The sequence below is a fragment of the Suricata suricatta genome, chromosome 5 (assembly GCF_006229205.1).
Source record: "Suricata suricatta isolate VVHF042 chromosome 5, meerkat_22Aug2017_6uvM2_HiC, whole genome shotgun sequence".
In the NCBI taxonomy this organism is placed as follows: domain Eukaryota; kingdom Metazoa; phylum Chordata; class Mammalia; order Carnivora; family Herpestidae; genus Suricata; species Suricata suricatta.
The window spans coordinates 68,719,559-68,747,329 of NC_043704.1; the positions used below are offsets into that span (position 1 = coordinate 68,719,559).

Below are 27,771 nucleotides of genomic sequence, written 5' to 3' on the forward strand. Positions count from 1 at the left end.
TCAGAATAACTTCATTCTAAGATCAATACTATGATTAGTCATCTACATGGTGCCCCACTTGGAGGCATTTGCTCTCACGTTGGTTCCTTCCACCCGGGCCTTTTATGGAAACCACACCAGAATGATAGCAAGGAACCTTCTTTCATGCAGCTGTGGAGATCTCTGGGCCACCTGTATCTGGCCTGGCCCTCTCCCCCCACCAAAGTCCCCCCCATTTTATTCCACAGCACTCTGGTCCCCATCACACAGAGCCTCAGCTGCTCTGGGAGGGAACCCCTAGTCCCGGTGTGTTAAGGTCCTGGTATCTGGTGTAAAAAATGTGGAAGCTCAGATGCTATTGAACCATTACCAGTGAAATTAGACTTGAGGGAAATCACATGCCACGTGGGATTTTATAGACTTGTGTGTAATTTTGTGAGACCTAACCACTATTTTTGTGGAAAAAACATTTCTAAATGCTGCTACCTTTATTAAGACAGGAAATCAGGGGTGCCTGGGTGGCTGTCAGTTGAGCATCTGACTTTGGCTCAGGTCATGATTTCACAGTTCGTGAGCCCCCCGCCCCCCACCGCTCTCTGCCCCTCTTCTACTCATGCTCTCTCTCTCAAAAATGAATAAACATTTAAAAAAATATAGGAAATTAAGGTTTCTCCTCTGAATGCTATCCTTTTCATTCTCCTCTCACTTCCAGAAAAACTTATGGCTAATAACACTGTAAACAACAAGAAAAAAATTTAAGCAATTTAAAATATCAGCACATATTATGGTTCCCTGACCCATTAGGCTAAAAAATTCCATTTATTTCCTCTCCCATTTCCTTTTCTCTGCTCCTATCCCCTGGTTTAGGTCCCTCCTGGCTTTGGTTCATCAATAGATATGTCATTGCTCCCAGAGAGCCTGAAGGGACAAGGCTGCCCCTTAACCCATCCAAGCAAAACTCAAAGAGACTCACTGCACTGAGGACTGCCCCACCCCCACTAGCCACCCTATCCGTACCAGAAGTACCACTATTTCTTTGAGATCTACCAACCATAGGATCATTAATAAAGGCAACTTAGATTTTGTGGCCTCCTTTTTGTTTTGTTTTTAAGAACATCAGGTATTCTGAATTCTAATGATACCAGAGGGTAAGGGAAGTGGCACAGGTGTTCTGACTCATGTGGCACTTGAGGGAGCCAGAGGTCCATCTAAGCCCTCACCAGGGGAGCTAACCAACAACCGACTCCCATCGTGGGGAAGCCCTGACTGAGCCACTCGGGCAGGTGATCCCTTGAACACACATACCCAAAAGCCCCCCCCTTTGCCTCTGCTCCTCTCATCCTCCCTGTAAAGTTGAACTTTTTGAAGATTTAGTCATCTTGTATGGTAAATGATCAGTGTCCCAGGTGCCTCGAAAACACAGATCTCCTTTTTCTCTGCCACACAGACAAGTTTTACATGCCCCAATTCCCCCCGCCCCCTCCGACCGCCCAGCTAAAGGACTGTGCGCCCATCAGGGTGAGGTCCTCTGAGCTTTGTCCTCTGTCTGTGCGGTTATACCCTCTTCTCTTGTGCCAGCCCGTTTCCATGACCACTTGCAAAGTTCTGCCCCTGGCAGCATTTCCTCACAGCCACATCCAGCTCTGGTGTGACTAGCTCCATATATCTACTGGCTCCCATCTACACTCACATATATGGGTATGGAAGGCTATACTGATCATTTACGATTCTTGGTGTGCATCGTGTCCTTTTATGTCCATTTGCTTCGGTACCCTGCTACACTATTCCTTGAATATAGAAACCATGTACCCTCCAGTAGCCCAGGAATTCTGTAATACTAATAGTGATAATAAAAATAAAACAGCTGATGACAAATTCTCTGTGGTTTTGGATGACAGTTTCATGCATCTGTTAATAATCAGAGGCAATTTTGTGTCATTGTTAAGACTGTACTTTGGAGCCAGGCTCTGGGTTTGAATCCTTCTTTTCCATTTACTAGCTACATGATCCTCAGTGATGTTCCTAACCTTTCTCCACCTCAGTTTGTCTGAAAAGTGGGGATAATAAGAGTACCTGCCTCCTAGGATTAAAAGACTCACTGCATAGAAAGTGTTTTGAATGTTCCCTGACATATGGCCAGCGCTCCATATATTAGCTACTGGGGTTATTTTTGAACACTTACTATGTGCCACGCACAGTGCTCAAGGCCAGATGAAGATTATCTCACATATTTCCCACAACAGTGCTGTGTGACACTGGTACCAGTATTACCCCCCACTTTACAGATGAGAAAATGAAGGCATAGTAAGGTTGTCACTTGCCCAAGGACACACAGTAATAACATACAGTCTCCCGATGGGGGAGGGTGGGGACGGTATCTCTCTTTGTAGATCATGTGCCCTCTCCTTCACTGTAAAGAAATGTAAGCCTATCACACTACCTTTAAGGAGATCACATTCTCCAGGGTTGCCAAATAGTCTTAAAGGTGACATTGCTTTTCCCTAGCCAAGAAGACATGAAATGTCAATCTTGGTCCCAGGCTATTTTAGAATAGATGTCAACATTTTTGGATTGAGGGTTGCTTAAATAAGGCAAATGTAAAAGGCAACACCCAAGTCCAAAGTGATGTCTTCATTACCTGCCATTTCCTTCTTGCCATGTATTTCTTCATCCGGTCCTTGGAGAGTTTCTTGGCCTCCATGTTCTTGGTGTCTTTCATTAGCCATGGATGCTGAAGGCACTGGGTGCAGTTCAGGCGGTTTCTGATGGAGGCAGAGATCAGAGGATTTCTGAGCAGGAGGGGACCTCAGAGACTGCTGGTTAGATCAGAAATGGGAGGTCACCTGTCCTTGGTACACAGGGCAGAGCCCAAGGCTCTCTGCTCCCAGTCCATCCACCATGATCAGGGTCACTGTGTTCTTGGCCTTTTTCCTCGCTTAGTCTGGGTAACACTGACTAGACCAGAATAGGTTAGTGCTAAGGCCTAACCACCAAGTAAGCAGCTAGAGTCTCATGACCTGCCCTTGGGTCTAAGATGTGTAAGTGCTGGAGGACAAATGTATCTGGGAATGATAGTCGAGGGTGGGGGAGGGGACTGTGGAAGGAAGGGTAAAACACTAGGCCTAAATATCTAAGAATCACTGAGCTCTCATGTCTTGTGATGTGGTTGAGTATCAGGTTTTTCCTTGTCAAAACTGAGAACTATGTCCGCTTATAATTTATACATTATGACAACCTTACAAACTGTCCCCAAACTCATTTAATCTCTCTGAAAGCTCTGGGAATCTAGAAACAATTCAGGGCCATCACCTTCATTATAATAGGTCTAATAAAGCCCAAAGAACCAAGTGCTAACACGTATAGAAAAATGAAGATAAGTAAATTTGCTAAGTATGAAAAAATGTAGTGATCCTTAGATAAAGGGATCGTGAATTATTTAATTTTCCTATATTCAAATTTTTTACAGCTTACATGTATTAATTTTGTAATAGAAAAATATTTTTCAAAGTGCCAATAGGTGGAGATTTCTGGTTACAGAGATGCTAAGTTCAAGAGGAATCGAGTTATCTTGACATTTGAAATCAGTTCTTTGGAGAATCCATTTTATGAGCACAGAGGGTCAGTACAGCTCATTACTGAATTAATTCAAGGTCAGGTGAGAAAATGGATATATCCATAATGCCACATTTACCAAATCTTCAGTGAATGAAGCTTGGTGGACAAACACCATCCTGGACCAGGGTAATTAGGCAGGAGGTCTGCATCTCCATGAAGCATCTTGGAAGCAAGGATCACTCACACTGGAAGGGAAGCAAGGCCCCCACAACACCCAGGTTCTATCTGGGTAATGTCTACTCCAGAGGCTATGAGAGCAAAACACTAAGGCGGCCTCACTGAAGGAGTGTGGGTGTAGCCTCTGGAGGAGTTCGGCCTGAGGTAGCTACAAAGGACTGAGAGGTGGACACATAATGAGAAAACCAGAGCTATCTGAGAGACCTTCCAACACAATTTTTTTTTAAAGCAATTATGCTTTTGGTCCCAAACAGGGGTTTCTCTCAGAGGGGGACAAGATAACTGGTAGCCTCAGGAATCTGTGGGCCAGGCAGACAGGACGGAGCCTGCACCGTAAAGTCACCCAGCGAATGCAGTCACCTACCTGTGGAGTCAGGCAGCCCTTCACCTTTTCATCCTCCGTGCCTGACCTATTTCAATACCACCCTTCTAGGGCAAAGTGTAGAACCGCTCCCTGGTGCCAAATGCTGCCTGGGAACGGAGAGGGGGGCCTGGAGCCACGCCCTGCCTCATCTGGCCACCTGTTTACAGTGGGGGGTGCACCCAACAAGCCATTTCCTCCCACCTGACAGCCCCTTGTTCCCTTCCCTGGGCAGCCAGCTTTCCCCGCTGGCACAGCCTCCTGCCTCCCTGCTGTCATCTGGCAGGTTCCTTCTAGGGGAGAGTGCTCACCCAGGGACTCCACTCTAGCCTCCCACCTGCACTCTTCTCCCATGGGGACACTTACTGAGTGCCTTGCGTTTCTGACCTGCCTTCCCGGCCTCAGGCCGTCCACCAGTCACAATGTTTTATGTGTTCCTCCGCCAACCACAAGGGCAGCCCCCGGCAGCCCCCAAGGTGGAAGGGGGAAACCTCGCTGTCTGCACTGTGGAGGGTGGAGGGTGGAGGGTGGGGGGTGGGGCGGAGGCAGAGCCCAGGCTGGGAGAGGGCGGAGCCAGCAGTCTGAAATCACAGCCCCACTTTGGCCATCTGGAGAAGGTTAAGTAATTTCGATATGGCAAATCACCACGCCAGAATAGCCTGGGGGTATGATCAGGTCCACAAACAGGGTATACTTCCCAGAGCAACCTCCGAAGAGGGGCTGCGGTTTCAGCATGGCTCCCCGCCACAGCACACAAGAAGAGAGGGCTGTCCATATTCACACACAACAAGCTGCCCCTCTCCCTGCAACATGGGTGAAGTGCTGCTTTTCAAATGAGGCTTCTGCGCTTCTAAAGACCAGTGGAGTGTCTGGAACCAGGGAGCAGGGGGACCCAGGAAGACCCCACCCCTCCCCTGCTCTCGCAGTGCCCGCCCTCCACTCCTCAGTGAGGAGGGGCCCACGACAGGCAAAGGAGGTCCCTGCCTCTGGACACCAGTCCAGGCAGTGGGGAAGCCGGCAAGATGGAAATCTCAACTCATTACTTCATATCTTTCTTCAGCAAATTGCTGATGAAATCCTTGGCATCATCAGAGATCTCATCAAAGGCTTCATCATCGAAATCCCAGGTGGCTGAGGTCACGTTGGCGAGGGTTTCGTTATCGTTGTCACCCATGAAGGGGGAAAGTCCACTAACCCTGGAAGATAAAAGCAGGACAGCAGGTGAATGAAGGGGGGAGTGGCTGATGGCAGGAAGGGCAGGGTGGGATGATTCCCCCAAGGGAGTGCTGAGGTCATAGGTCAGGACCCTCGAAGCCCTGCAGCCATAACACCCCTGGGCCTGCCTCTCCTCCCACTGGAGGAAAGGAGAGGGTACACTGCCCAGGCTTCTGTGGCCCAGCCTCTTCTCAGTGCTCACTGTGCTTCTGCGATGTCACCTGCCTTTTGTCACCACCTTCCTGTGAGGCTGAAGAGAAGAAATTTACTTCAGTGTACAGCTTCCACAGTACACAGCAGGGCACCTCCTCCCCGTCCTCTGTTCTCCCCAAAGCCCAGAACCTTCTCCAAGGCTCCCATCGTCTCGGCCATCCTCGTCAGGCACTGGTCACATGGTACAGCACTCACCACTGCACCCGCTGTCCCTGCCCGCTTCTACCTGTCATCTTCACAGCCACCCGCACCAATGAGAGGGCCAGCACACTCGGGACATTTCTCAAGCTTGGACAATCAGTAGACTTTGAATCAACAACATGCGTTTGGTAATCTGTCGACACCAGTAAGCCTGAGACAATTAGGCCAAACTGGAAAGCTTCCATAAGAGATACCAAAGCTGAGGGAAAAGCACAGTGTGTTCCTTTGCTGGGTGATCTTGGAGAATTTCCTAGTCTCTCTGTGCCACATTTCCCTCCTCTGTATGATAGAGAACCTACACCATACAGCAGTCACCACTTTTAACAAGTCACCTTCTCCTCTTCCTTTTTCTCCTCCATCAACATCATTGTGGCAGCAAATATTTACCAAACATTTACTGTGTGCCAGGCACTGGGCAAACAGCTTAAAATAGATGAACTCATTCCGTTTTTCTAAACCTTTTTCTTTCATGTGAGAGAGAGAGAGAGAGAAAGTGAGACAGAGAAAGCAGGCAAGCATGAGCAGGGGAGAGGGGCAGAGGGAGAGAGAGGGAGAATCCCAGGCAGGATCCACTCTCAGCATGGAGCCTGACGTGGGGCTTGATCCCACAACCATGAGATCCTAACCTGAGCTGAAATCAAGAGCTGGACATTCAACCAGCTGAGCCACCCAGGTGCCCCAAACTCATTCAATCTCAACACCACCCTAAAACACAGGCAACTCTTTACTTTAACAGATGAGGAAATGGGCATTGAGTGGGGTTAGGTAATTTGCCCAAGGATTCAGTTGGTGATATCTGAACCCAGGCATCTAGAGCCTAGATCTTCACTGCTCCTTTACGCAAACACCCTCGTGACGGGGAAGTAAATCACAGTTTACCGCTCTGGCACGAGGCATGGTCCACAGGAAGGGGCTCCATCCATGACTGTGGATTTTACAGTTCTGTGTACAGTTCACCCCCACTGCCTCACCAAGCTGTGACCTCGGCAATGACACATTTACCAACAGTTTAAGCCAAATGAAATTTGGAAGACAAAGTATCTGAAAGCCAAGTAGAACAGATTTACAGCTCCTGGCCTCACCTCTCACTCTTCTTCATGCCAGCCACCCCCCTCCCATTCCCCCCGAACCTGGGGCCAGCCTCACGGCCGTCAGGCCTATGCAGGTGCACAGAGCCCCACCCTTAGAAGGCCCCAGCTTGGTTTAATACTCTGCTGTCATACTGAAACTCGCAGGAATATTTGAACACATCATCCCACCTTCTTATTTTGCACTGGGCCCTACAAATTATGTAGCTGCTCCTGCCCTGATCCCACCCGAGTTCCCTGAGATAGATCCAGGGCCCTCATGCCATCAGTGTTGCAAAGTAAGACTACACTAGTGTCCCTGTCCCCCCAAATTCATATGAATCCATCATCCTAGACAATAACATGAACCCCTCTGGAACTGTCTCTACATTCATAAGACCTCAGCTTGTGAAATTTAATAGCACCTGAAAACTAAGTTTTGTAAAACAAAACCCACTGAAATATTGTGAGGTGAGCTTGTCACGGGAGGAACCCTCTGGTGAAACATTTTATAAAAAAAAAAAAAAAGAAAGAAAGCTTTTGCAATGTGAGTGAGTGACCTTGCCCTAGTCAATACTCTGGTGTTTTAGAGTAACAGTTGGGCAGATGACATTAAAACATCTTATTTCGAGGGCGCCTGGGTGACTTAGTTGGTTAAGCATCCGACTTCAGCTCAGGTCATTAATCTCACGGTTCATGGGTTGGAGCCCTGCGTCGGGCTCTGTGCTGACAGCTAGCTCAGAGCCTGGAGCCTGTCTTTGGATTCTGTCTCCCTCTCTCTCTGACCCTCCCCTGCTTGCACTGTCTCTCTCTGTGTCTCTCTCTGTGTCTCAAAAATAAATTAAAAACATTAAAAAAAATTTAAATGTTTTATTTCGGTTCTGCTTGAAGAAGGCAGGGGGCTAATTATTCTCGGTTACATGACCATGAATAAATGGTGGGAGCCTACCACTCCTGAGGCTGTGGGGTTATGTGCTACTCACTCCCCACTCTGTGGGCCTCAGTTTCCCCCTTTTACACCAAGGATACTGAGCCAGAATTCCTAGGAGCTCCCAGCTCTCCCCATCTCTGTGATCCTGGTCCCGTGAGACCTCAGCTAGTCCCATGGAGAAACAGCCTGACTCTTGCTTGTCAGCTATCTGCCTCCTCCGGTCTTTACATTTTCCGTTTGAAACCAAGAGGGGGAAAGTCCTGCAGCATTCCAACCTCTGCAGGAAGAGCAGAGGAGGCTGCGGTGGAATGCTGAGACGTCCCCTTCGGTGAACCTCCTTTCCTAATTAGGGGCTGTACTCTTGCAAAGATAGGGCTGAATCTCTGTCAAGTTCACAGCTGGGGACAGCCTCCTCATTCTGGCGCTCCTCCTTCCTGGCAGCCCATCCATCTGAACCCCCCCAGTGCTGGCTGACTCCTTGCCTGCTGAGCGCCCACAGAATTCCTCCTGTTAAAGAGTATGTCTCTAAAATAAAACTTGCAATATATTCAGAGCATTATGACAAAGAGAGTGTTGGAATTTCAGTAATGTTTCTTGGTGGTGGAATTTGGCAGGATCTTAAAAAAATTTTTTTTGGACTTTTTATTTATTACTGGAATTTGCATAAGGATCATGTATGGTTGGGTTGATCAACCCGGTCAACAAACATAATAACATTAGCATTAAAAACACAACTATCCACCTATCTTCCTAGTTTTATCTCATTTTCCTACCTGAAGGGGATCAGAGTATGCCATTCCAAAATATGCCACTTTAGCATAACGATTGTTTTAGCATAACGATTGTCCTGCTTTCTAAAAGCAGGACAATAAATTCTCTTTATTAAGGTGACAAAAATTAACAGGGCACCTGGGCGGCTCAGTTGGTTAAGGGTCTGACTTCAGCCGAGGTCATGATCTCACAGTTGTGAGTTTGAGCCCCGTGTGGGGCCTGCTTCAGATTCTGTATCTCCTCCCTCTTTCTGCCCCTCCTTCACTTATGCTCTGTCTCTCTCTTTCTCTCTCTCTCAAAAATAAATAAACATTAAAAAGAAAGGTGAAGGGGGAGGGGGGGAAAGGAGGTGGTGGTGATGGAGGAGGGCACTTGTGGGGAAGAGCACTGGGTGTTGTATGGAAATCAATTTGACAATAAAATATTAAAAAATAAATAAATAAAAAGAAAGGTGACATATATTTGCATTTGTAAATATGGTCTCTCCCTTATCTTCTTAACAGACCTTGCCAAACAACCTTTATTTACTATATATTTCCCAGTCACCTTCTCACAACTTACCCCCTCCAGAAGCCCCAAATCCCTCTCCTTTGTCTTATAACAACAATCACTTGCTCTTTGTTAAAATAGTATTTCAGCCCCCAAATCTAAACACCTTCTTGAATCATTTCTTTGTGAACGCCTATGTATCTTTTTTTTGTTGCCTCTTGCTAATCTGTCTTTTGTCAGGTTGATTTACAGGCCTCCAAGAAAAGAACCTAAAAAGGTAGAGGAAAGTTTGTCTTCCTCCCCAACATAACCAATGGATTTATCTGGCTCTTACAAAACTATAATCAGAGTGGGCAAGTTTTTAGATGCTTCACGTTTTTGGTCCCTTGACATTGTTCACAAGTGTGTACAGAGTCTTCACATTCATTTTTAATGGTTGCTGAGAAGTCATGACGGTAGGGTGTTCTCATTTCTTAATTCTTACTCTCTCATTGAAGCAAAACTTCACCCAGGGAATCTGATGCCCAGAGAAAGGTACAGAAATACCTCTTGCATTATACTTTCTTCATGGTGATTTTCAAGCAGCAGGTGAGCCCACTGCACCAATGGCCAGTTGAAAGAGACGACATGTTTACCAGCAGAGCTACTGAGTGCTTAGGAAGGGGTTAGTCTTTGTCCCGTTTTAGCCTGCAGGTACTCATTCCCTGGTGTGGTGGGAAGATGTGAGAGGGCTGGGCGGGTCCCAGTGGAAGAATGGGGTATCCTTTTGTGCAGTGGCCTAGAACGTAGACACCCTGGGTTAGCCACGCTAAGCACAGCCCCCCGCTCTGGAGAGCAAACCCTGCGGGTTGGTGTGGGCCCAGCGCACCTGGAGGTGGCAGGAGCTGCGATCAGAGAGCATGTCTGGGAGAGCAGGGGCAGCTCTTAGTGGGGCTGTGTGTTCCCTCTGAAGAGCCCTGCACCAAACCCCAAGTCTGAGTATGTACTTGATGCTTGGGCACTGGGCCTTCTCCCTCGTTCACTGGGCTGATATTCCCAGAAGTTACATTTTGGATGGGGATGGCCCCAGCTCTCTGGACCACAGTAGGTGCTCAACAAATGCGCTGAAATAGGAAATCTGTCACTGAGCCCAACAGGAAGATGGTAGGGAGAAAACAGAGCAGTAATTGCCCTCTACCTTGACTTGATGCAGGGGAGAGAGAGAAGGAATTCTGGAGTAGGGGTGAAGAAGGGTTCTGGTATCTCCATAGGCAGTAAGGGAACACTAAATCCTCAGAAAATAGGGGAGAGGAAAGAAAGGGGGTCTTGGAAAAGGAGGCAAGGCTTAGAACATCTTCCATGTTGAAGTGTGGCCTAGAGCACTCCTGTCCTCTCTCCTGCTGGAAACCAAATGGACATTGCTAACAACAGAGGAATCTCCAGGAAGTTTACAGAATCTACCATTTTGCTCTGGAATCAGGGATGAGAGGGGAGGGGGCCCGTAACCCCAGCCCCTGCATCTCCACTCTGCCTAGAAAGCCTGGGGAGGGCCACCAGGCCAGGTCTCCAGTGCCAGAACAGGATCTGTCTTGATCTCCCTGAGGGGTTTCGGGAGCTCCTCCAACAAAGTCAGGAGAGCCTACAGGGACAGAGCTCGTCGCTTAGGAAGCACTCACCAAATGTGTGTTGAGTAGTAAATGAGTTATCACTTATTTCTTCCACATCTCCCTGGCCTCCCTATCTCTCACTGGCCCCAGAAAGGAGATGGAGGGTTCTTCTGGTACAGATGTGGGAGGTGGCCCTGACAAGGGCTGTTAGACAGACAACCAAGTTCCAAAGCAATGGACAGAGGGGACATGAGGGCTGCCATAGAACCTCTTCTAGGGACTTCCAGCAACAGCTCCAGAGTCTTGCAAAGCAGGGTCTGAAAAAAGCCATTTGACTGGCTCCACATTTGGTTTTGGGTGCCACATCCTCTGCTGAGAGACCTCACTCAGGAGAGGAGCTGCCGGGCCTCAATCCCACTGTGAGAGCCAACAGGAAACATCCCACAGTGGGGTACGCAGGAACCATGATGCTGGGGGGTTGCAGGAGGCTCTGCAGGGCCGGCCTGTGTCCATCATGTCCGGCCCTCACCTGCCTCCCTGCCACACACCCCTGCTCCTCACACCCTGCTACCCAAACACCTTCAGTACGGTGCCCCATTCATCAAAATTATTTTCCCCCCATTTCACAAAGCTCTCCCCTATTTCTTGGTCTTAGCTTTAAAAGTAATCTAGTAAAGCAATATGACATTAATTATTATGTTTCTCTACCTAAAAGTCTTTGCATTTTAAAATACACTTATGACTCAATAATTCTAGTTGTAGATTATACATCCAACAGAAATGCATAAATGCATTCACTAAAACACATGTAACGGAATACTTGAACTACCCCAAACTGGCATGTTAAAAACCCATCAATGTAGAATGGATAGATAGACTGGATCGTGTTCCCATAGCGGAATACTACACAGCACCGAGAATGAACCAGCTACAACTACATACGATAAAATGAATGGGTCTCATAAACCATGTTGAGCAAAGGAAGCCAGACTCACTGTATGCTTCCGCATACATAAAGTTCAAGAATAGGCAAAACTAGTGTGTGACGTTAGACATGATGATGATGGTTACCTCTGAGGGACAGTGACTGAGAGGGGCATGGGAAGGGCTGCAGGGGCAGCCTGGGTACAGGTTACACAGGAGTGTTCACTGTGAAGATCTAAGGGCAGTCCAGGCACTGCCCCATCCCTGACCAGTCGGGAGACTGGCTGTCCTGGTTTCCTGGATTATCCTCACTTTAGCACTGAGAGCCCTGTATCCTGGGCAACCCATCAGGTCTGGGTGAACTGGGAAGGCTGGTCACCCTCCAGGACTGTGGGAAGTAGGCAGCCATGTGTACTTCCTTGGCTCCGGTTACTTCCAAGCGAAACAAAGATCAAATCCCTGCCTCGATTCATTCCTAGGTTTGTTCTGAGGATCAGAACAGGAGCCCAGGTGAAAATCTGTGGGAGATGATCCCACGTGCAGCAGTGGGAAAACCGATGGAGATAGTAATGCAAATCTTTTTTTAAAAATTTTTTTTTTTTAGTGTTTTATTTATTTTTGAGACAGAGAGAGGCAGAGCATGAGCGGGGAGGGGCAGAGAGAGAGAGAGGGAGACACAGAATCTGAAGCAGGCTCCAGGCTCCGAGCTGTCAGCACAGAGCCTGATGCAGGGCTCGAACACACGAACGTGCGATCATGACCTGAGCCGAAGCCGGACGCTTAACCGACTGAGCCACCCAGATGCCCCCAGTAATGCAAATCTTGATGGCTGCAGAGGGACCCAGGGACTGATCCAGGACACAGTACAACTAGAGGTGGACACAATAAATTGACCGAAGACAGTTTGTCAAGTGCCAGGTCTCTCCCCTGGGGCCAGAAATCCAGAGTAAGCACCGTGCAGCCTGGGACAACCCCAGAAGGGGTGACTGGGCGCACTGCCCTGCTCTTTCTTATTGACCAAGGGAGCTAGCAGTACAGATTGAGTGCAGTTTCGTTACTCATTAGCTCCCTTTCTCCCGGAGTGAGCCTGGGGTTGGAGGGCACAGGCACATGCCCTCCTGGCCAGGGAGTTTCTTCCCCGCTGCTCTGGGGGAGGAGGAGGAGGTGGTGGCGTGATTCTGGGCAGGGAGGAAGATGACTCTCTGGGGTACAGAGTCCATGACGCAGGCTTAACTGAGGGAGGCTGTCCTGACACGCCACAATGAGAATCAAACTCCGGAGCATGTGGAAAAGCCACCAGGCATACACACAAAATCACTCCACTTCCGCTAGCACTTTTGTAACAGTGGCTCCTAACCGTGGCTGTGCAGCCGAATCACCTAGGGCCTAAAAAAGCATTCTTAGGTCTTCCTCAAATTTTCTATGAAAACATTAAAAATTTCTGTTTGTATCAATAATGAAAAATAATATTGTCAAAATGAACACACTTCAGAGAGACCATCCCATTACTGTGTGTCGCTACCTAAGATCAGGGGCTGCCTCTGTGGCTACTGACGATCTGCGGCCTGGGGTTTCAGTGACCAAATCACTGAGATCCCACTACGGTGTGTTCCAGAGACTGCTACTCACAGTGTCGGCCTTGGAGTGGTACCACTGGTGTCCTGGAACCTGTTAGAAATGTGGATTCTTAGGTCTCCCAGACCTTCTGAATCAGAACCTGCCACCTACGGAGAGGCCTGAGTGATTCATGCACCGTACTGTTACAAAGCACTGGTCCACATTACTGGCCTCCCCTCTTTGTTTTTCTTTGCTTAAGCCTATTTTGAGAGAGAGTGTAGGCCTGTGTGTGAGTAGGTGAGGGGTAGAGAGAGAGACAGAAAGACAGAGAGAGAGGGAGACAGCATCTCAAGCAGGCTCTGAGTTGTCAGTGTGGAGCCTGATGCGGTGCTTGATTTCAGGAATGAACCATGAGAGATAGTGACCTGAGCTGAAATCAAGAGGCTTAACCTACTGAGCCCCCCAGGCGTTCGAGCCTCCCCTCTTTTTCTCCAGCATCGTTAACTGAAATGGCTTCATATTTTCCACCCAATTTCCCAATTCTAACTACGGTGTGGCTCTCTGTTGTCTGCTCGCTCCACTTAAGGCTCTATCATCAAAAGTGCTTATTAACTGGCCCATGTACTAGGCTCAGGGATGAGGCTGGCAGTTGGGGTCCCCCTGCCATGAGGATTGGGTGCTATCTCCTGCAGATAATGATGATACGCACAGATGTCCACCTTGGCCCCCTGCCTCCAGGGACTCACCTACACAAGTGAGGGTAAATTACACCAGGCACATTCTACCTCCTGACCGAAGGCCTCAGCCTGTCCAGCATTAGGGACAGTAAAGGGCCCAGAATGGGGTCTCAGTGTCAGCGCTAGCCACTCCTACAGAAGGGCGACATGGGCTGCTGCCTTCTTCAGGAAATCAGGAGTAGGACAGGCCAGTGGGAAGGGGATAGGAGCTGCCGCCCTCCTCACTCTGGGGTGGGCTCCCACCATGACCCATCCTGGCCCCTTCAATGTCAGGGCAGCCTGGGGGCACCCCTCTGGTGCTCTCCGCCTCTCCCCCACATGCCCTGAGACTCACAGGATATAGCAGATGACCCCGATGCTCCACATATCCGTGGCATAGCCTATGGGCTCGTAGTTGATCACTTCAGGTGCCACAAACTCTGGGGTGCCGAAGAGGACCTTCAGAGATCCTGCATTCTCTGAAACCAGGACAGAGAGAGATCAGTTTCCAGAACATTCAGGAGCCAACCTGTGGTAAGCGAATGCCATCTGTGTGCTTGGGAGGGACACGGACATGGCCTGGCCCTCAGCTGCTTTCTCCTCAAGAATGGGACAGAGACACCCGGCCTCCTTGTAAACACGGGCATCAATGCGCCAGCGAAACTGACAAACTGCACACTCACTGGGGTGGGGGGCGGGGGAGGAGGCTGTTACAGCCCCTGCCCCCAAGTGGTTTTCCATGTGTCTGTCTCTTCCATGAGTTTCCTGAAGAAGGGACTGTACCTTGTGTCTGGCAATAATCGCTAACATTCACTGAGTTCTATGGACCCTGCTGCCTGTTTTACAAGGACTTTGCTATTTAATATTCTCAACAACCCTGAGGGAGGTATAACCTTCATGTTCCTGAGGAAGAAAACGAGGCCCGGGGAAGATGTGTGATGTAGGAATCCTTCGCATGGTGGTCAGGACCCAAACCCAGGTGGTCCCACTCTGAGCCATGCCCTCCCGCCCACGCCTTTCAACACAGAACGTCCTGTCTCCTCCCAGGAGCTGGCGGGAGCATGGCCAGGAAAGACCTTAACCCTGTAGGGGTGCCTCTGAGCCTTGAAGGACCAGAGATGCCCAGTAGGATGTACACGGGTATTAGCTTCTGGGGGAATCTCATCAACAAAGGTGTGGGCGGGACACCTTTGGCATGGGGGCCACACCCGGTCTTGTTCAACGACAGAGTCCACAACAAATATTCCAAGACAAACACCACCTGACGGTCTTCAGATGTGAAAGCTCTGCTCCAGCTCCCAGCTGAACCCTTCCTGCCACATGTTAGCCCGTCCCAGTTCTGCAGGTAGTGGGAGACACGACTTTCTCCACATCTCTCACCAAGGGAGCCTGCATGTCGTGTCCCTTGGGCTCTGACACTGTGAGCTCCTGAGGCCCGCGGTGCCCTATTCATTTAAATTAGGAGTGCTCCATGCCTGAAGGCAGGCTCAGTATACCGGCTGTTGCCCCTGCACCAGGCCCTCAGCAGGCAGAGCAGGGCAGGCTCCCGTGCCCACATCGGGCACCGATTCCCAGGCAAGCCAAAGCCTGGCAGGACCGTGCTCCCTCAGCACCCTCTCTGTAACAGAGTATCCCGCACTCACTCCCCCCGGGGCGGTAAGAGGCCAGGCTGTGCCAGTTCTCAGGCTCCTGCTGACAGGGCAGCGGTGGGGAGGTAGAGGGGAGGCTGTTGCTAAGACATCGAAGAGCCACAGGGGCAGGGAGAGTGTGGGCAGGGTGTGAGGCGGCTGGTTATGGACCAAAACGGCTTCAGGCTTCAGGGCTGGGTAGAAAGGTCCCTACTACTTTCTTCCATCTCCCCACCCACCCAGGACAGGAATAGCAGAGGGGCCTCAGAGAACCCCGAACGCGCTCCAGGGTCCTTGTTCCTGCCCCATCACCTCTCCTGACAGGTCTGGGTGGGACCTACTGAGCAAACCTACAGTTTCCTCATCTATAAACCAGGGTTCAAAATCTGCCCTGTCTTGCCCACAGGATTGCTGGGAGAACCGAATGAAAGTATGAGAAAGTGCTCTGGAAACTGCAGGGTAGGATGTCAACAGGCACCATTGCCAAAATGTGCTGCTGCACCAGAATGGCAGCTGGAGGGGACTGTGCCAACAGCAACAACACTCATAAATGGCTGACACCTATACAGTGCTCACTCTGCAAGGCGCCGCCTGCATTGCCTGACCTCTGTTCACTCACCTGACCCCCCCAACGGCTCTATGAGGTGGGGAATAACTGTTACCCCATTTTACAGATAAGGAATTTGAGACTCTCAGTCAAGTCTACTTAGTGTCAGGGGCAGGATCTGAGCCTCAGCGCCCCCATGGTCTCTGATTTTAACTCCAACACAGGCATTCCCTCTCCTGCCCAGTGTGTGGGACATAAACGGCCACCAGGCGGATGGCCTTACCCAGCTTTCTGGCCAGACCGAAGTCGATGAGCTTGATTCTGGTGCCTGTCTTATTGACACACATGATGTTCTCGGGCTTGAGGTCCAGGTGGACGATGCCCTGCTTGTGGATGTACTCCACGCCCTCCGATATCTGCCTCATGTACTGGATGCACTCCCGCTCCGTCAGCTCAAAGTCCTCGTCGATGATGCGCTCGAACAGCTCACCCCCCGACACGCTGCGGGAGCAGAAGGGATGGTTAGTTCACAGCATCACAGGGCCCGGGGCTGGGAGAGGGTCTGGCCAAGAGCAGGCTGCGAATGGGGCAGGGGGGCTGGCAGGGGGACTGGCAGGAAAGCCCAGGTTAAGAGGAGCCCAGCATTTCTGCCGCTTCCTGAGTTCCAGTCCCCTGCCCTGTGACCTTGGTCCCTGTTTCCACTGTGTGAGGAGGGCCAGGGCCTCCTGGTTTCCCTGCTCGGGGGACACTGTTTGTGTCCGCTGAGCTGAGCTGCTGGGGGACTCAGAGGAGCATCTGGGCTGGGCAGTTTCAGAGGTGGTCATGAACTAGAGATCTACACATCGTTTCCTCAGCACAAAGGGTAACCACAGGCAGGGTGTGTAATGACGACAGATGTGTAAGGGCTCGTTCTCACAGGAACTGAAGCTTGAAATACTCACAGCACCCATAAGCATCTGTTCTGCATAGCCAGGAACAGAAAGGTATCTTCAGTAATGAGGAGCCTTGGCACATTTTCTAAAATTCACCGGCTGTAACCCACTCACAGTTGTGATCAGTTTGCCTCCTCTGGCCAGGCCTACAGTATCGGTTACTCCTTCCACACCTGCTCCCTTGCTCAGGCTCGAAGCATGGTACACCCTCCTGCCTGGAGAGACTTTGGATCCTGACTGTGGTGTTTCTGGAGCCCACAATGGGCATCTTCTGCTAAGGACTGGCCCAGAGGCTACAGCCAGCCAGCGTATCGCCCTTCAGGACAAAGGCATGGCCTTGCTGCCTGAGTTGCATGGGTGCTTTCTGTTCCCCTGTCCCAGCCCGCTGACCCACCTTCCTTCCTTGCTGCTCAGAAAGTTTAAAGCATCTTGCTAGTGACTTTTATAGCAGCTAGATGTCAGTAAGGTCTTTTCTGCAATGGCCTATAAGTCCACCAGCTGAACAAGGCTGAGTAGGCTTCCTTCTGGGCCTGTCTTCTTCCGAGGGCCTTCCCTCTTCCTTTTGGGGCGAAAGGGGACCTTTCCTCTTCTATGGGGAGCCATCATGAAGAAGGGAAAGAGCTGAGTGTGGATCCTGTCCTTGCCTTTTACAAGGTGTGTGACCTTGGGCGCATTACTTAGCCTTTCTGAAGCCTGTTTTTTTTTTTTTTTTACCTGTCCCTACTTCATAGAATTGTTAGGAATGAAGGAACTTCTGTAAAGCATCATCCCTGACACACAGTAGGTACTCAGCACATATTAATTACCATTAGACAACCTGTGGTGAGTCAGGTGGATCTTGTCACTGACCCCTGAAGGAGGGACAGACAGGGATGCAGCATGGGGCCCAACACACCACAGCCTCTCTGGGTCCATGACCAACACTTCCAGAGAGGGCTGAGCCAGTGGCCACTGGGGACGCTAGAACTGACGCCCTAGAACCAACAGAGCAGGAGGTCCCTGGGCGGCCAGCAGGTGGCGCCTTTGTACTAAAGCCCTCCATTTCTATTGTTCTCTATCAAAGCTCCAAGTCAAATTCTAATCCCCATTTCCAGGTCTCTTGGGATCCTTAACTGTCTCTGTTCCTCAATGTCCTCATCTGGAAGATGCAGATAAAAACAGCACCACCTCACAGGGTTGCTGTGAAGACTGAGTGATTTAATACAGTAAAGTGCTTTGCAGAGTGCTTGGCACACAGTAAGTGCTGAATAATATTATAATTACCCCCCCTTCCCAAACCAGTTGGGGCTCTTATTGAAAATACAGACTCTCAAGCTCTATCCCTGAAGATTCTGATTTAGAAAATCTTGGGAGGGATCTGAGGATCCATATGTTAGCCAGATAATTCTTACGATAGACAAGCTCAGGAAATACAGGCTTCCAGCTTATTAACTAGTCTCCACCTTTGGGAGGCCAGATGAAATTCACCAAGAAATTCCTCTGAGAAATCACTCCTGATTTCCCCATTTGAAATTATCTTTTTCTTCCTGGGTTTCCATGGTCTCATCTCTGTGGCTTTTGTGTCAAGCCTGCCTTGGCTTATGCTTGTTTGCGAATACGTGTGGAAAAGTCTGGCTCATCTCTAGACTTTATTTATACCTGGAAATATCTGGCACTGACAAGGTGCCCCAAAATGTGTGCTTTTAGATTTAGGATATTCTGGAAAAGCAAGCAACCATTATTTTCAGAGTTCTTAGGAATGTCTGAGGCAACGTGTAGTAGAAATCTGAGCCACGGAGGTAATTACTACTGCATTTCTAGAGGTAACCTATTCAATACAAGTTCAAATAGGTCCAAACCTACTCAAATATACTTAATGTATTTTGAAAACTGTCCGTGGGGTCCATTTTCTAGGATGGAAGGGATTATGTAAACAGGATTAATGGTTCTATGTAGGTTTCTCTTTAAAATACTCAAGATGGTGGGTGGAAAGACGCAGCCTCCCACAGAGATGAGATAATGCCAGGACTGGGGCAGAGAAAATGTATGCTTAATAAATGAACAGTGAGTGAGCGAGCGAGTGAGTGAATACCTACTCCCAAGTCTACCTAATCCCAAGGGATCAAAATCACTCCCCAAATTATAGACCTTGGCCAGCCATTACTGGCAGCCAGAAGGGATGGTGGTTCTGGGGACTCCAGACTCAACGCCCAAACCCTCTACTCCTCGCTGAATATTCTTTGCAAAATTTAGCCAATGGTAGCACAAGAGTGCGATGGGCGGTGGGTGACTTGGCCTAAATCGCACTTCTGCTTCAGTGCGGAGGGTCCCACCATCACTTGGAATGTCCTGAACACAGGACAAGCCCAGATGGCAGGCCAGGAGCCTGAGGGAACCCCCGTGTCCGGGCAACACTGTTGTAAAGGTGGGGGCCTGTCCCATAATCAGAAGTCAGAAAGGCTGAAGGCACACATTACTTCTGATTTCTCACTGTCTGAGGCAGCTGAACTGAAGGAGGGCCCCCTGGAAGATATTTTCACTTTTCTACATCACCAGGCATTATCCTTCTCTTCATCTCAGTTTCTCCATCAAACAAGGAAAAGACCAAATGGTACCGCTGCAAGCCAGCCTTTGCCCTCTCGTGGCTGAGTCTGTCTAAGCTGGAGGGGAAGTACAGACTGAGGCTAAATGTGCTCCCACTTCTTCAGTTGGGCTCCTATCAAGGGGCAAGCTCTTTACTCATCTGCGATCTGTGCATGTCAGATTGCTCCGGCCCCTGGGAGAGACGTGGGGAGGAGCGATGAAAGCCAGGTCAGCCGAGGCCTTCTTACATTTTCTCCCAACATTTTCCATCCAGCTTGCCAACTCACATTTCCACGCTAAGTATGGTGTTCTGCCCACTGGTGCTGCTGCCCGGCCTCACCCAGGCTTGGCTGCCTCCTGCCCCCCTCCTGCCCTCTCGCACAAACTTGCCCAAGGCTTAACTTCTAAACATAAGGCATTTCTTCGCATGTCCCCGCATGCCCACACTGCCTGGACCCAGCAACCTGTTTTATAATAAATGTGAAATGCTGCAGCCCACAAGGCTATTGGAAGGGTGTGATCAGTGAGGCCACAGACACGGGCTACTCTTGCCTGGGAGTGGGGAGATAAGCTTAGATTGGGGCTGAAAACCTATCCTAAGATACAATGCAGCTTTTCTTTGAATCGTTTACAGTTCCACAGAATTGCTGAATTTTAGAACCAAAAGGGAGTCTAATCCAAATATGTCTCCTAGCTGGAGAGATTTAAGAATTAGAAAATCACAGCTCGGCAGTAATAGGACCAGACTCTAGCTTTCCTGAATTGTAGGGTTTGTTCCACACCACCTAGTTGTGTGTTAAATGCTCACAAAATAATTTTAAGTGAAGAAAAAGACTACGACATAGAACAAGTCAATGTATCATACTATTAAGTCCCTATTATACACCACAGTGCCTGGCATACATTATTCCACTTAATCCCCACGTTATTCATGACGCAGCTTATATCCTCTGTGTATAGATAATAACACTAAGGATTGGCAAAGCTGAGTTACTGATTCAAGGCCACACAACAGGTACCAGGCAGAGCTGGACTGACGGGAGATTTATTGGATTCACTTTGGACTCTGTGCTTTGAACCCACTACAGCTTTTCCCAGTGTACCTAAACCAAAAGGAAACACACCAAAGCCATCACAGAGAGAGGAGAGAGGGTCACACCTCAAGCCTGGGGAAGCCTCACTGGCCTCACCTTTCCTGGGAAAGAAGGTGTTGATAGAGTCCTGTCCAAAGGACTGGGGGTCTCAAGGCTCAAGATGAGCTTCAAGGATGCTAAAGACTATTTCACAATAGCTCTAAACATTTCAAATGCACATATCCTTTGATCTAGCACATCCACACTTCCAGGAATTTACCCTACAGATGTAGACAGGCGTGTGTGAGAAGATGTAAGTGCAAGGTTACAAACACTGCTTATTTGTAAAGGCAAAGGTCTGGAAACTGTGAAACCTTCTTTCAGAAGCAGACTGCTTGAGAAAACTGCTTTGTGCACGGGAGGAAATCCCACGGGGCAGAGCGAGCGAGGAGGCTCACCGGCTGCTGAGAAGCGCACAGCGGTTCATACAGAGATGAACTCTTGAACGAAAGGAAGCAAAACACAGAATAGTGGGTACGAGTTAGCTTTGTGTGAAAAGGTGGGAAATGTTAAAAATATATATATATGCTTATATTTTCATAAAGAAACTTTGGAAGGTTACAAACAATGAAATAAATAAAAATGGTTACTGGCGGCCGTGGTGGAGGGTAGAAACAGGGTAGATGGGGAACAGGGGTTGGAATGGAACTTTCCACTGTGTATTTTCTTACTTTTTTTTGATGTGATTGTATCACATTAAAAACACTCTGATTTAAAAAAAAAAAAGGAAAGGAGGGGCATCTGAGTGGCTCAGTCGGTTAAGCATCTGACTCTTGATTTCAGCTCAGGTCATGATCTCACAGTTCAAGAGTTCAAGCCACTCATATGGCTCTGTGCTGGCAGTGGGGAGCCTGCTTGGGATTCTCCCTCTCTCCATCTCTCTGCCCCTCACCTGCTCATTCTCACTCTTTCTCTAAAATAAATAAATAAACCTAAAAACAACAACAAAAAAAAAAAGGAAAGGAAAGTCTGAAAAACACAGATACCTCTGCAGGGGACACCTGGCTTACTGAGAGCGGTGTGTGCATTTGTGTTTGTACGTGTGCATGTGCGCATGTGCCCCTGTGTGCGTGTGTGCACATGCATGCCAGTGGCTCAGAGGTGAGCGATGTGGAACATGGGGACTAGGGGAAACCAATGATCCCAGGAAGCATTGGCAGGAGGTCATGTGACGCATGCTTTGCCCACCTACAACCCAGCCCAGAGAGCACCACTCTCTGCTGAGTGAGCAGTGGAGAGCACGGCATACTCGGGTGGTGGCATGCAGGGCGCCGGAGGAGGACAGAAGCAAGGGTTACGGCTCCTGTGTCCTGAGCCCCCAGCCCTGGGCCCCTCTTCCTTTGACGGCCATTCAGGAAGTTGCTCCATCCCTCCCCTTCCACCTCAAAGCTACCTCAAGGTGAGAATGCCCCTGAACGAAAGGAGCCTAGGGGTAACCTTGGCCCTTTCACAGGAAGGTGAGGGTGAGAGGGGGCCGGGGTCCTCAGAGATCCGCCCATCTGTTATGGCAGTGAGCAGGGGCTGCGGTGGGTGGTGGTCATGGGTTAGGGCCACAAGTGAGCACAGATCTGCTGTTCTGAGTGGGCGGCACCTGGCCGTGTGGGCTGGGGAGTGTCCTTCGTGTCACAGCCCCACCTGCAGGGCTTTCCATCTTGAGGCAGAGGGATTTGGGTGCGGTGGTGGGGGACACACGTGAGGGGCCCTCGGGCCCTGAGCAAACCACTCACATTTCCAGGACCATGACGATGTTGGCCTTTTCTTCGAAGGCATCCACACACTGGACCAGCTTGGGGTGGTGGAGGCAATTCATAATGCCGATCTCCTGCCGGATGTTCTCTTTTTCTTTTGCTGAATATGCCTTGAAGAATTTCCCTGCCCAGACTTTTCCAGTTTTCTTTTCTACAAGTCGAAAGACCTGTCCAAATTTCCCACTGGAAATGAAAGGAGGAAAGGAAAGGCAAATTTAGCCAAGCTTTCCACTAAGTTGGGGCTGCCAAACGGTGGCCCATGGGACAAATGTAGCCCACCTCTTTTTAGAAATACAGCGTTACTGGGACCCAGCCACGCCCATGGGTGAGCACACTGCCTAGGGCCACTTTAGTGCTTCAGTGGCCAGGTGGGAGTTGCGACAGAGACGACATGGCCCACAGAACCAAAACCAGCCATTAGCTGGCCCTTTATAGAAAAGCCGGCCACCCCCTGCTCTGGATCATGAAGCACTAACACAGGCAAACCTCCTCTCCCTCACTGTCACCCAAGCCTGTGCCTGGCCCACATCACTGCCCAAACACCTCCCTGGTTTGCTGTTCTTTCAGGGCATCACCTCCTTGGGTTGAGGCCTCTATCTTGGCTGATGGACCTCTCTTCCCTTCCCTGAAGACAGACCCATGAAGCTGGGTGGAGGAAGTCCTCCCCAACTACAGAGAACTCCTCAGTGGCGGCCTTCCTTCCACTCCACTGCCCGGCACTGGTCCCCTGGACACAGCCCAGGAAGGCCCCTGCTGTCCGCTGCAGGGGAGGGGAGTGAGGTGGTCCTCTGACACAGCTCCCGTGGACAGAGCAGGCTCCTCGTGCGGAACTGTTATGAGGTCGGTGTTGCTCCTTTCTTTTCCAGAGACTTCCTAGAAATCAAACCTGAGCCCCATCCCCTTTCCTTTCACCCTGCTCCTCCAGGGATAGTTAGCAGGAGACAGCTGGCCCTGGGTGCTGCTGCCCCAGGGGACGGAGTGCTGTGATGAGGGCTCAGGGCTGGGGTCTCTACAGGGGAGATCCAGAGCAAACAGTGCGGGCCAGATCCATAGAGCAGGCCTTTCAAGGGGGTGCGTTTTACGGATGCAGCAAAGCTACAGTTGCTGACCAGCGAGACTGATCAGGCTTGACTGACTCCTGCAGATGACATGGATGGTAGCCTCGGACAGTGTGACCAGATCCAGTCACTTATTGGCCCCAGTGGAGGGTGGCACAGGAAAGGAAGGGCTTGCTCGAGACTCTCATGGAGCTGAGCCAGTTGCACAAGGAGCTCCTAAGAGGGCCCTGGCTGGGGATGCTCTCTTGGGGTGCTGCCTGGGTCAGCACCTCCTGCTTCTGCAGGCGGCCGTAGCATGGGAAGCTGGCAGAGCCCAGGGAAAGCTGGGAGGACAAGGCATGGAATTTAACGATGGGATCTGCACCACCCCCACCCTGGGGACTGCGAAGGTGCTTCCTGCACCACTTACGAGCCTAGTCTCTCTTCAATGTCGTAGAAGTCAGACACTTTGTGTTCAGTATTGACAATCACCGTCCGGTAGTCGACCTCAGGTTCCTTCTCATCTGCAGGGTAGGGGCGGGGTGAGTGAGAGCCATCAGATTCCTCGCTCGTCCCCCTCCCCACCTCGAGTCTACCTAAGAACAGGTGGCCAGCACTCACCATCATCTGATACCTCCACTTCGTCCTTTGGCTCTGGGGGGAGACAGGGACAGACACAGAGGACACGGTGATTAGTACTGAAGACCCACTGAGAGCAAACATGCTGTGGGCTCCGTCACACCTCGGCCTTCCCAAGCCCAGAGCTCCGGGCACGGCCATGTGGTGGGCCAGTCCCCACTACAGCAGGGCATGGACACCCCGGTAGGCCCTGGCCTCCTCCCCCCACCTAGCAGTGTCTCTACTGTCTGTCACCTCCATCTTTCCTCTGTAACCTCGTGGTCACCGAGACACTGCCTGCTTCACAGCACTTCCAGGCTCTGACTTTCAGAACCTACACACGACCATTACAGCACCTTTCTGCTCTCGCTCGATAGTCAGCAACATAAATTGCTCTTGGTATCAAATCTATTTATCCATTTGATGTTAACAGTACATGGGATTCCAGGCCCAGACCAGGTATCTTGCCAGGTATTGTGGGAATACAATCAAAATGCACAGAGCTCCTTTCTTGGAGCTCATAATTTAGTGGAGGAGGCAAAACCACACATCCTAGAAATATCCATTACAAGTGTTCTATAATCAAGCACATGATATCATAGTACAAATATACATATACCTATGTAGGAAGTAGACACGAAATGGGGCAATTAGAAAGTCAGAGCAATTATTCTGGGAAGAAGGAGCCCTTGAGTTGGGTCTTAAAGGAAATGCTGGAACACATCAGGGAGGTGGGTGAGGTCACACAATGAAACCAGCAGGTGTTAAGAGGTATGGCGAGAAGGGACATGAGCAGTGCATGCCGGCTGCTCACATGGATGTGTCAGCCGTAAGTGGCAGGGTGGGGGGTGTGAGGGGACAGGCAGGTGCCTACTGGAACACTTCCACTTCAGAGCTGCAGGCTTTCCTTTGACATACGTTTGTCCCTATCAGGCCACTATGCTTCTTGTCCTTGGCCAAGTACCTTTCCCTTTCTGGGCCCCAGTGTCCTCATATGTAAAAGGAGGTCTTTTCTAGGGTCCTTGGCTAGTTCTGGATGCCATGTTCTGTGATGCGCTTTATGCTCCTCAGTCATGATGTGGGCTGTGGTCTGCTAACAGAGGGAACCAACGCAGGTTTCCTGAGACAGAACAAAGACCGGAGAGAAGTCAGAGAAGGAGGACAGAGAGTTTACCAGAGCGAGTGTGAGAGAGAGAGAGAGTGTGTGTGTGTGTGTGTGTGTGTGTGTGTGTGTGTGTATGAGAGACAGAGAGAGAGAGAGAGAGAGAGAGAGAGAGAGAGAGAGAATAAGCCTTTGGAGGACAGGGTGTGACAGGGGACAGCATGTGGGTGAATCTTCAGGAGCTGTGATTTGTTTAGGGTCCTTACAATGCTGTTGATGAAGCTTAGCTTTAAAAAAAACTACACAGAAGTGAGATGGGGAAGAATATTCTGTCACAGGAAGGAAAATGCTCCGGAAACTTATAAAGGATAAGATAGATGGGAACTCTCAGATCTGTGGTGGGGTTTCACAGATAGTGCCAGGATAGGGGCCTAACTGGCCCAGTCTTCTAGCTCACATACTTGAGAGTGGAAAGTGACCGTGTCAGTTCACAGATGATCTGAACACACCTGGGAGCAACACCTGGAAGGCACGAAGGAGTCACATTTCAGGGAGAATGGAGACCTTCAGCCTTCTGGGGGGCACAAGCCCCAGGGCATCTAGTGAGAACCCAAGTGTGTGAGTCCCGTTCCTCAACTTACTGTCCTGGCCAGCAGAATGCTGTCACAGTTTGGGGGTCTGGGGTGGGGCTGGGGGTGGGCTGGGGGTTGTGCCCTGGCCATAAGCCGGTATTATTCCTCTGTTCTCGGCAGAACCTGCAGCCATCTGCTCCTGGAATCAGGGATGTCTGCATTTAGGAAGTCATCCTGGGGCTAGAGGAGGTATGGAAAGCCACTGAAAGGCAGAGCTGCCTTGTGAAGATTGTCAGAAATGGTAAGGCCTCTCTGGTTGGGGAAAAAAGTCTGTAGCGGATATGACTTAAAAAAAAATCAGGGGTGCCTGGGTGGTTCAGTTGGTTAAGCGTCTGACTTTGGCTCGTGGTTTGTGAGTTCGAGCCCCGAGTCGGGCTCTGTGCTGACAGCTCAGAGCCTGGAGCCTGCTTCAAATTCTGTGTCTCCCTCTCTCTCTCTGCTCCTCCCCTGTTCACACTCTGTCTCTCTGTCTCAGAATAAATAAACATTAAAAAAAGTCACAATGGCCAAGGGTAAGATTAAGGTTATAGACTTTTATCAAATAAGTAGAGAGAACTTACTCTCTTGGACAGAACAGTTTAGTGTTATGCCTCACATAGAAGGAAGGCTGTAGGCATATGGAACTCACATCTGGAGATGTACCATAAGAATAATAAATAGGTTTAACAAATGTTTAGGTCAGTTCAACAATGGCACTTCAGACAGGGCTGTAGGGGAACCAAGGGGTTCAAGTCAGTGAAGAAGGATGCTGTCACCGGCTGGGCCTTGGAGATAAAATACCAACAATAACAACATTTACTGTCAGGGAGGCCCAGCGTCCTGGCCCATGGTGCCCCTGTCTGAGAGATGGCTCACCTGTTCCCACGCCATCACCTGCTGTGGAGTGAGCAGCAGGACGAGAGAAGAAGGAGAAGGCAGACTTCCTTGGCCTGGCATCTTTAGAAGGAACTGTTTGTATTTCCCTAGTGAAGGAGCATCAGCTGTGCTGTGAGTCCATAAGGACTTTCCGACGGCCTGGTACCAGGCGGCACCGGGGAGGGCATGCAGTTCTCTTTAGAACTGGCCTCTCCCAGTCACTCAGACACCAGTTAGAAATGACACAGCTGGCCGCCTTGTTTGCCTACCAACACCACACCTGCCCTTCACCTCTGCCTTACTTTCCCTCAGCAATTAAGATGCAGACTGTTCTCCTGATGGTATGGTTGTCGGGACCTAGATCATTCTCAGGGAATTCACGCCCCTCTTTTCTGGCTTACTGTTACCAGGCAACTTTTCCTCTGAACTGGGCCAAGACTCCCGGCTGAGATGTTTCCCATCTTCCTTTTCCTTCTCACTCTGCCTCCATTCTGCTTGGAGGGGGGAGTGGGCACATGGAGAGGAGCAGGATGGGACGTGGGGAAAGGCCATGGTTCAATTAGCCAAGCCTTCAGTAGTAAAGGGCTGTGGTAATGGCAGAGGTGAACCACTCGGTTTCCGTCTTTCCACCACAGAAAGAGCTGCAGCTGGAGGAATTTCGACCAGACATTTAAAAACGATCTATTCAGAAAGAGCTATGAGATCCAAGAGCTACGCACAAGAACTATTTGGAAGATGGTTCTGAGATACCTCTGCATAGATGAGTCTGATTTCCCTGGAGTGATGTCTGGGGCAGAACCAGATGAGCACTGGGGACCCTCGGGCGGCTGGCCTCCAGGCAGTGCCTTGGACATAGCCGGCCATGGCCGAGGGCTGTCACACCCCCGGTGGGCGCTAGGGGGCACCCCAGCCCCAGAGAGGACTCCGCAGCTGCGTACAGGGTGAGCAGCGCTACCTGGGTCATCTCTGGCCCTCAGGGGCTCTGAGTCTCTAACTGCCCTCCGGCTTGCAAAGAAGCCCCAACTCTACAAGATCCCTTTCTCACAGCTGTTTTTCTACTAACTATATATTCTAGAACAAAGTAGGATCAGACGCAAGGGCAGAGTGGATTTAAGACTTAAAGTAGGGATAGGGTGGGGCAGAGATGGAGGCCTGGCTGGGATGGGAGAGAATGT

General features: G+C 50.1%; 1 protein-coding gene across 1 annotated transcript in view; it reads right to left on the bottom strand.

Annotated features, from left to right (window-relative positions):
* Positions 1–27,771, bottom strand: part of MYLK (myosin light chain kinase) — a 181,989-nt gene that overhangs the window by 9,718 nt on the left and 144,500 nt on the right. Inside the window, 7 exon segments of the mRNA XM_029939461.1 lie at positions 2,618–2,741; positions 5,176–5,328; positions 14,158–14,281; positions 16,261–16,478; positions 22,332–22,535; positions 23,820–23,913; positions 24,011–24,043. Of these exon segments, the coding sequence (XP_029795321.1) occupies positions 2,618–2,741; positions 5,176–5,328; positions 14,158–14,281; positions 16,261–16,478; positions 22,332–22,535; positions 23,820–23,913; positions 24,011–24,043 (950 nt within the window).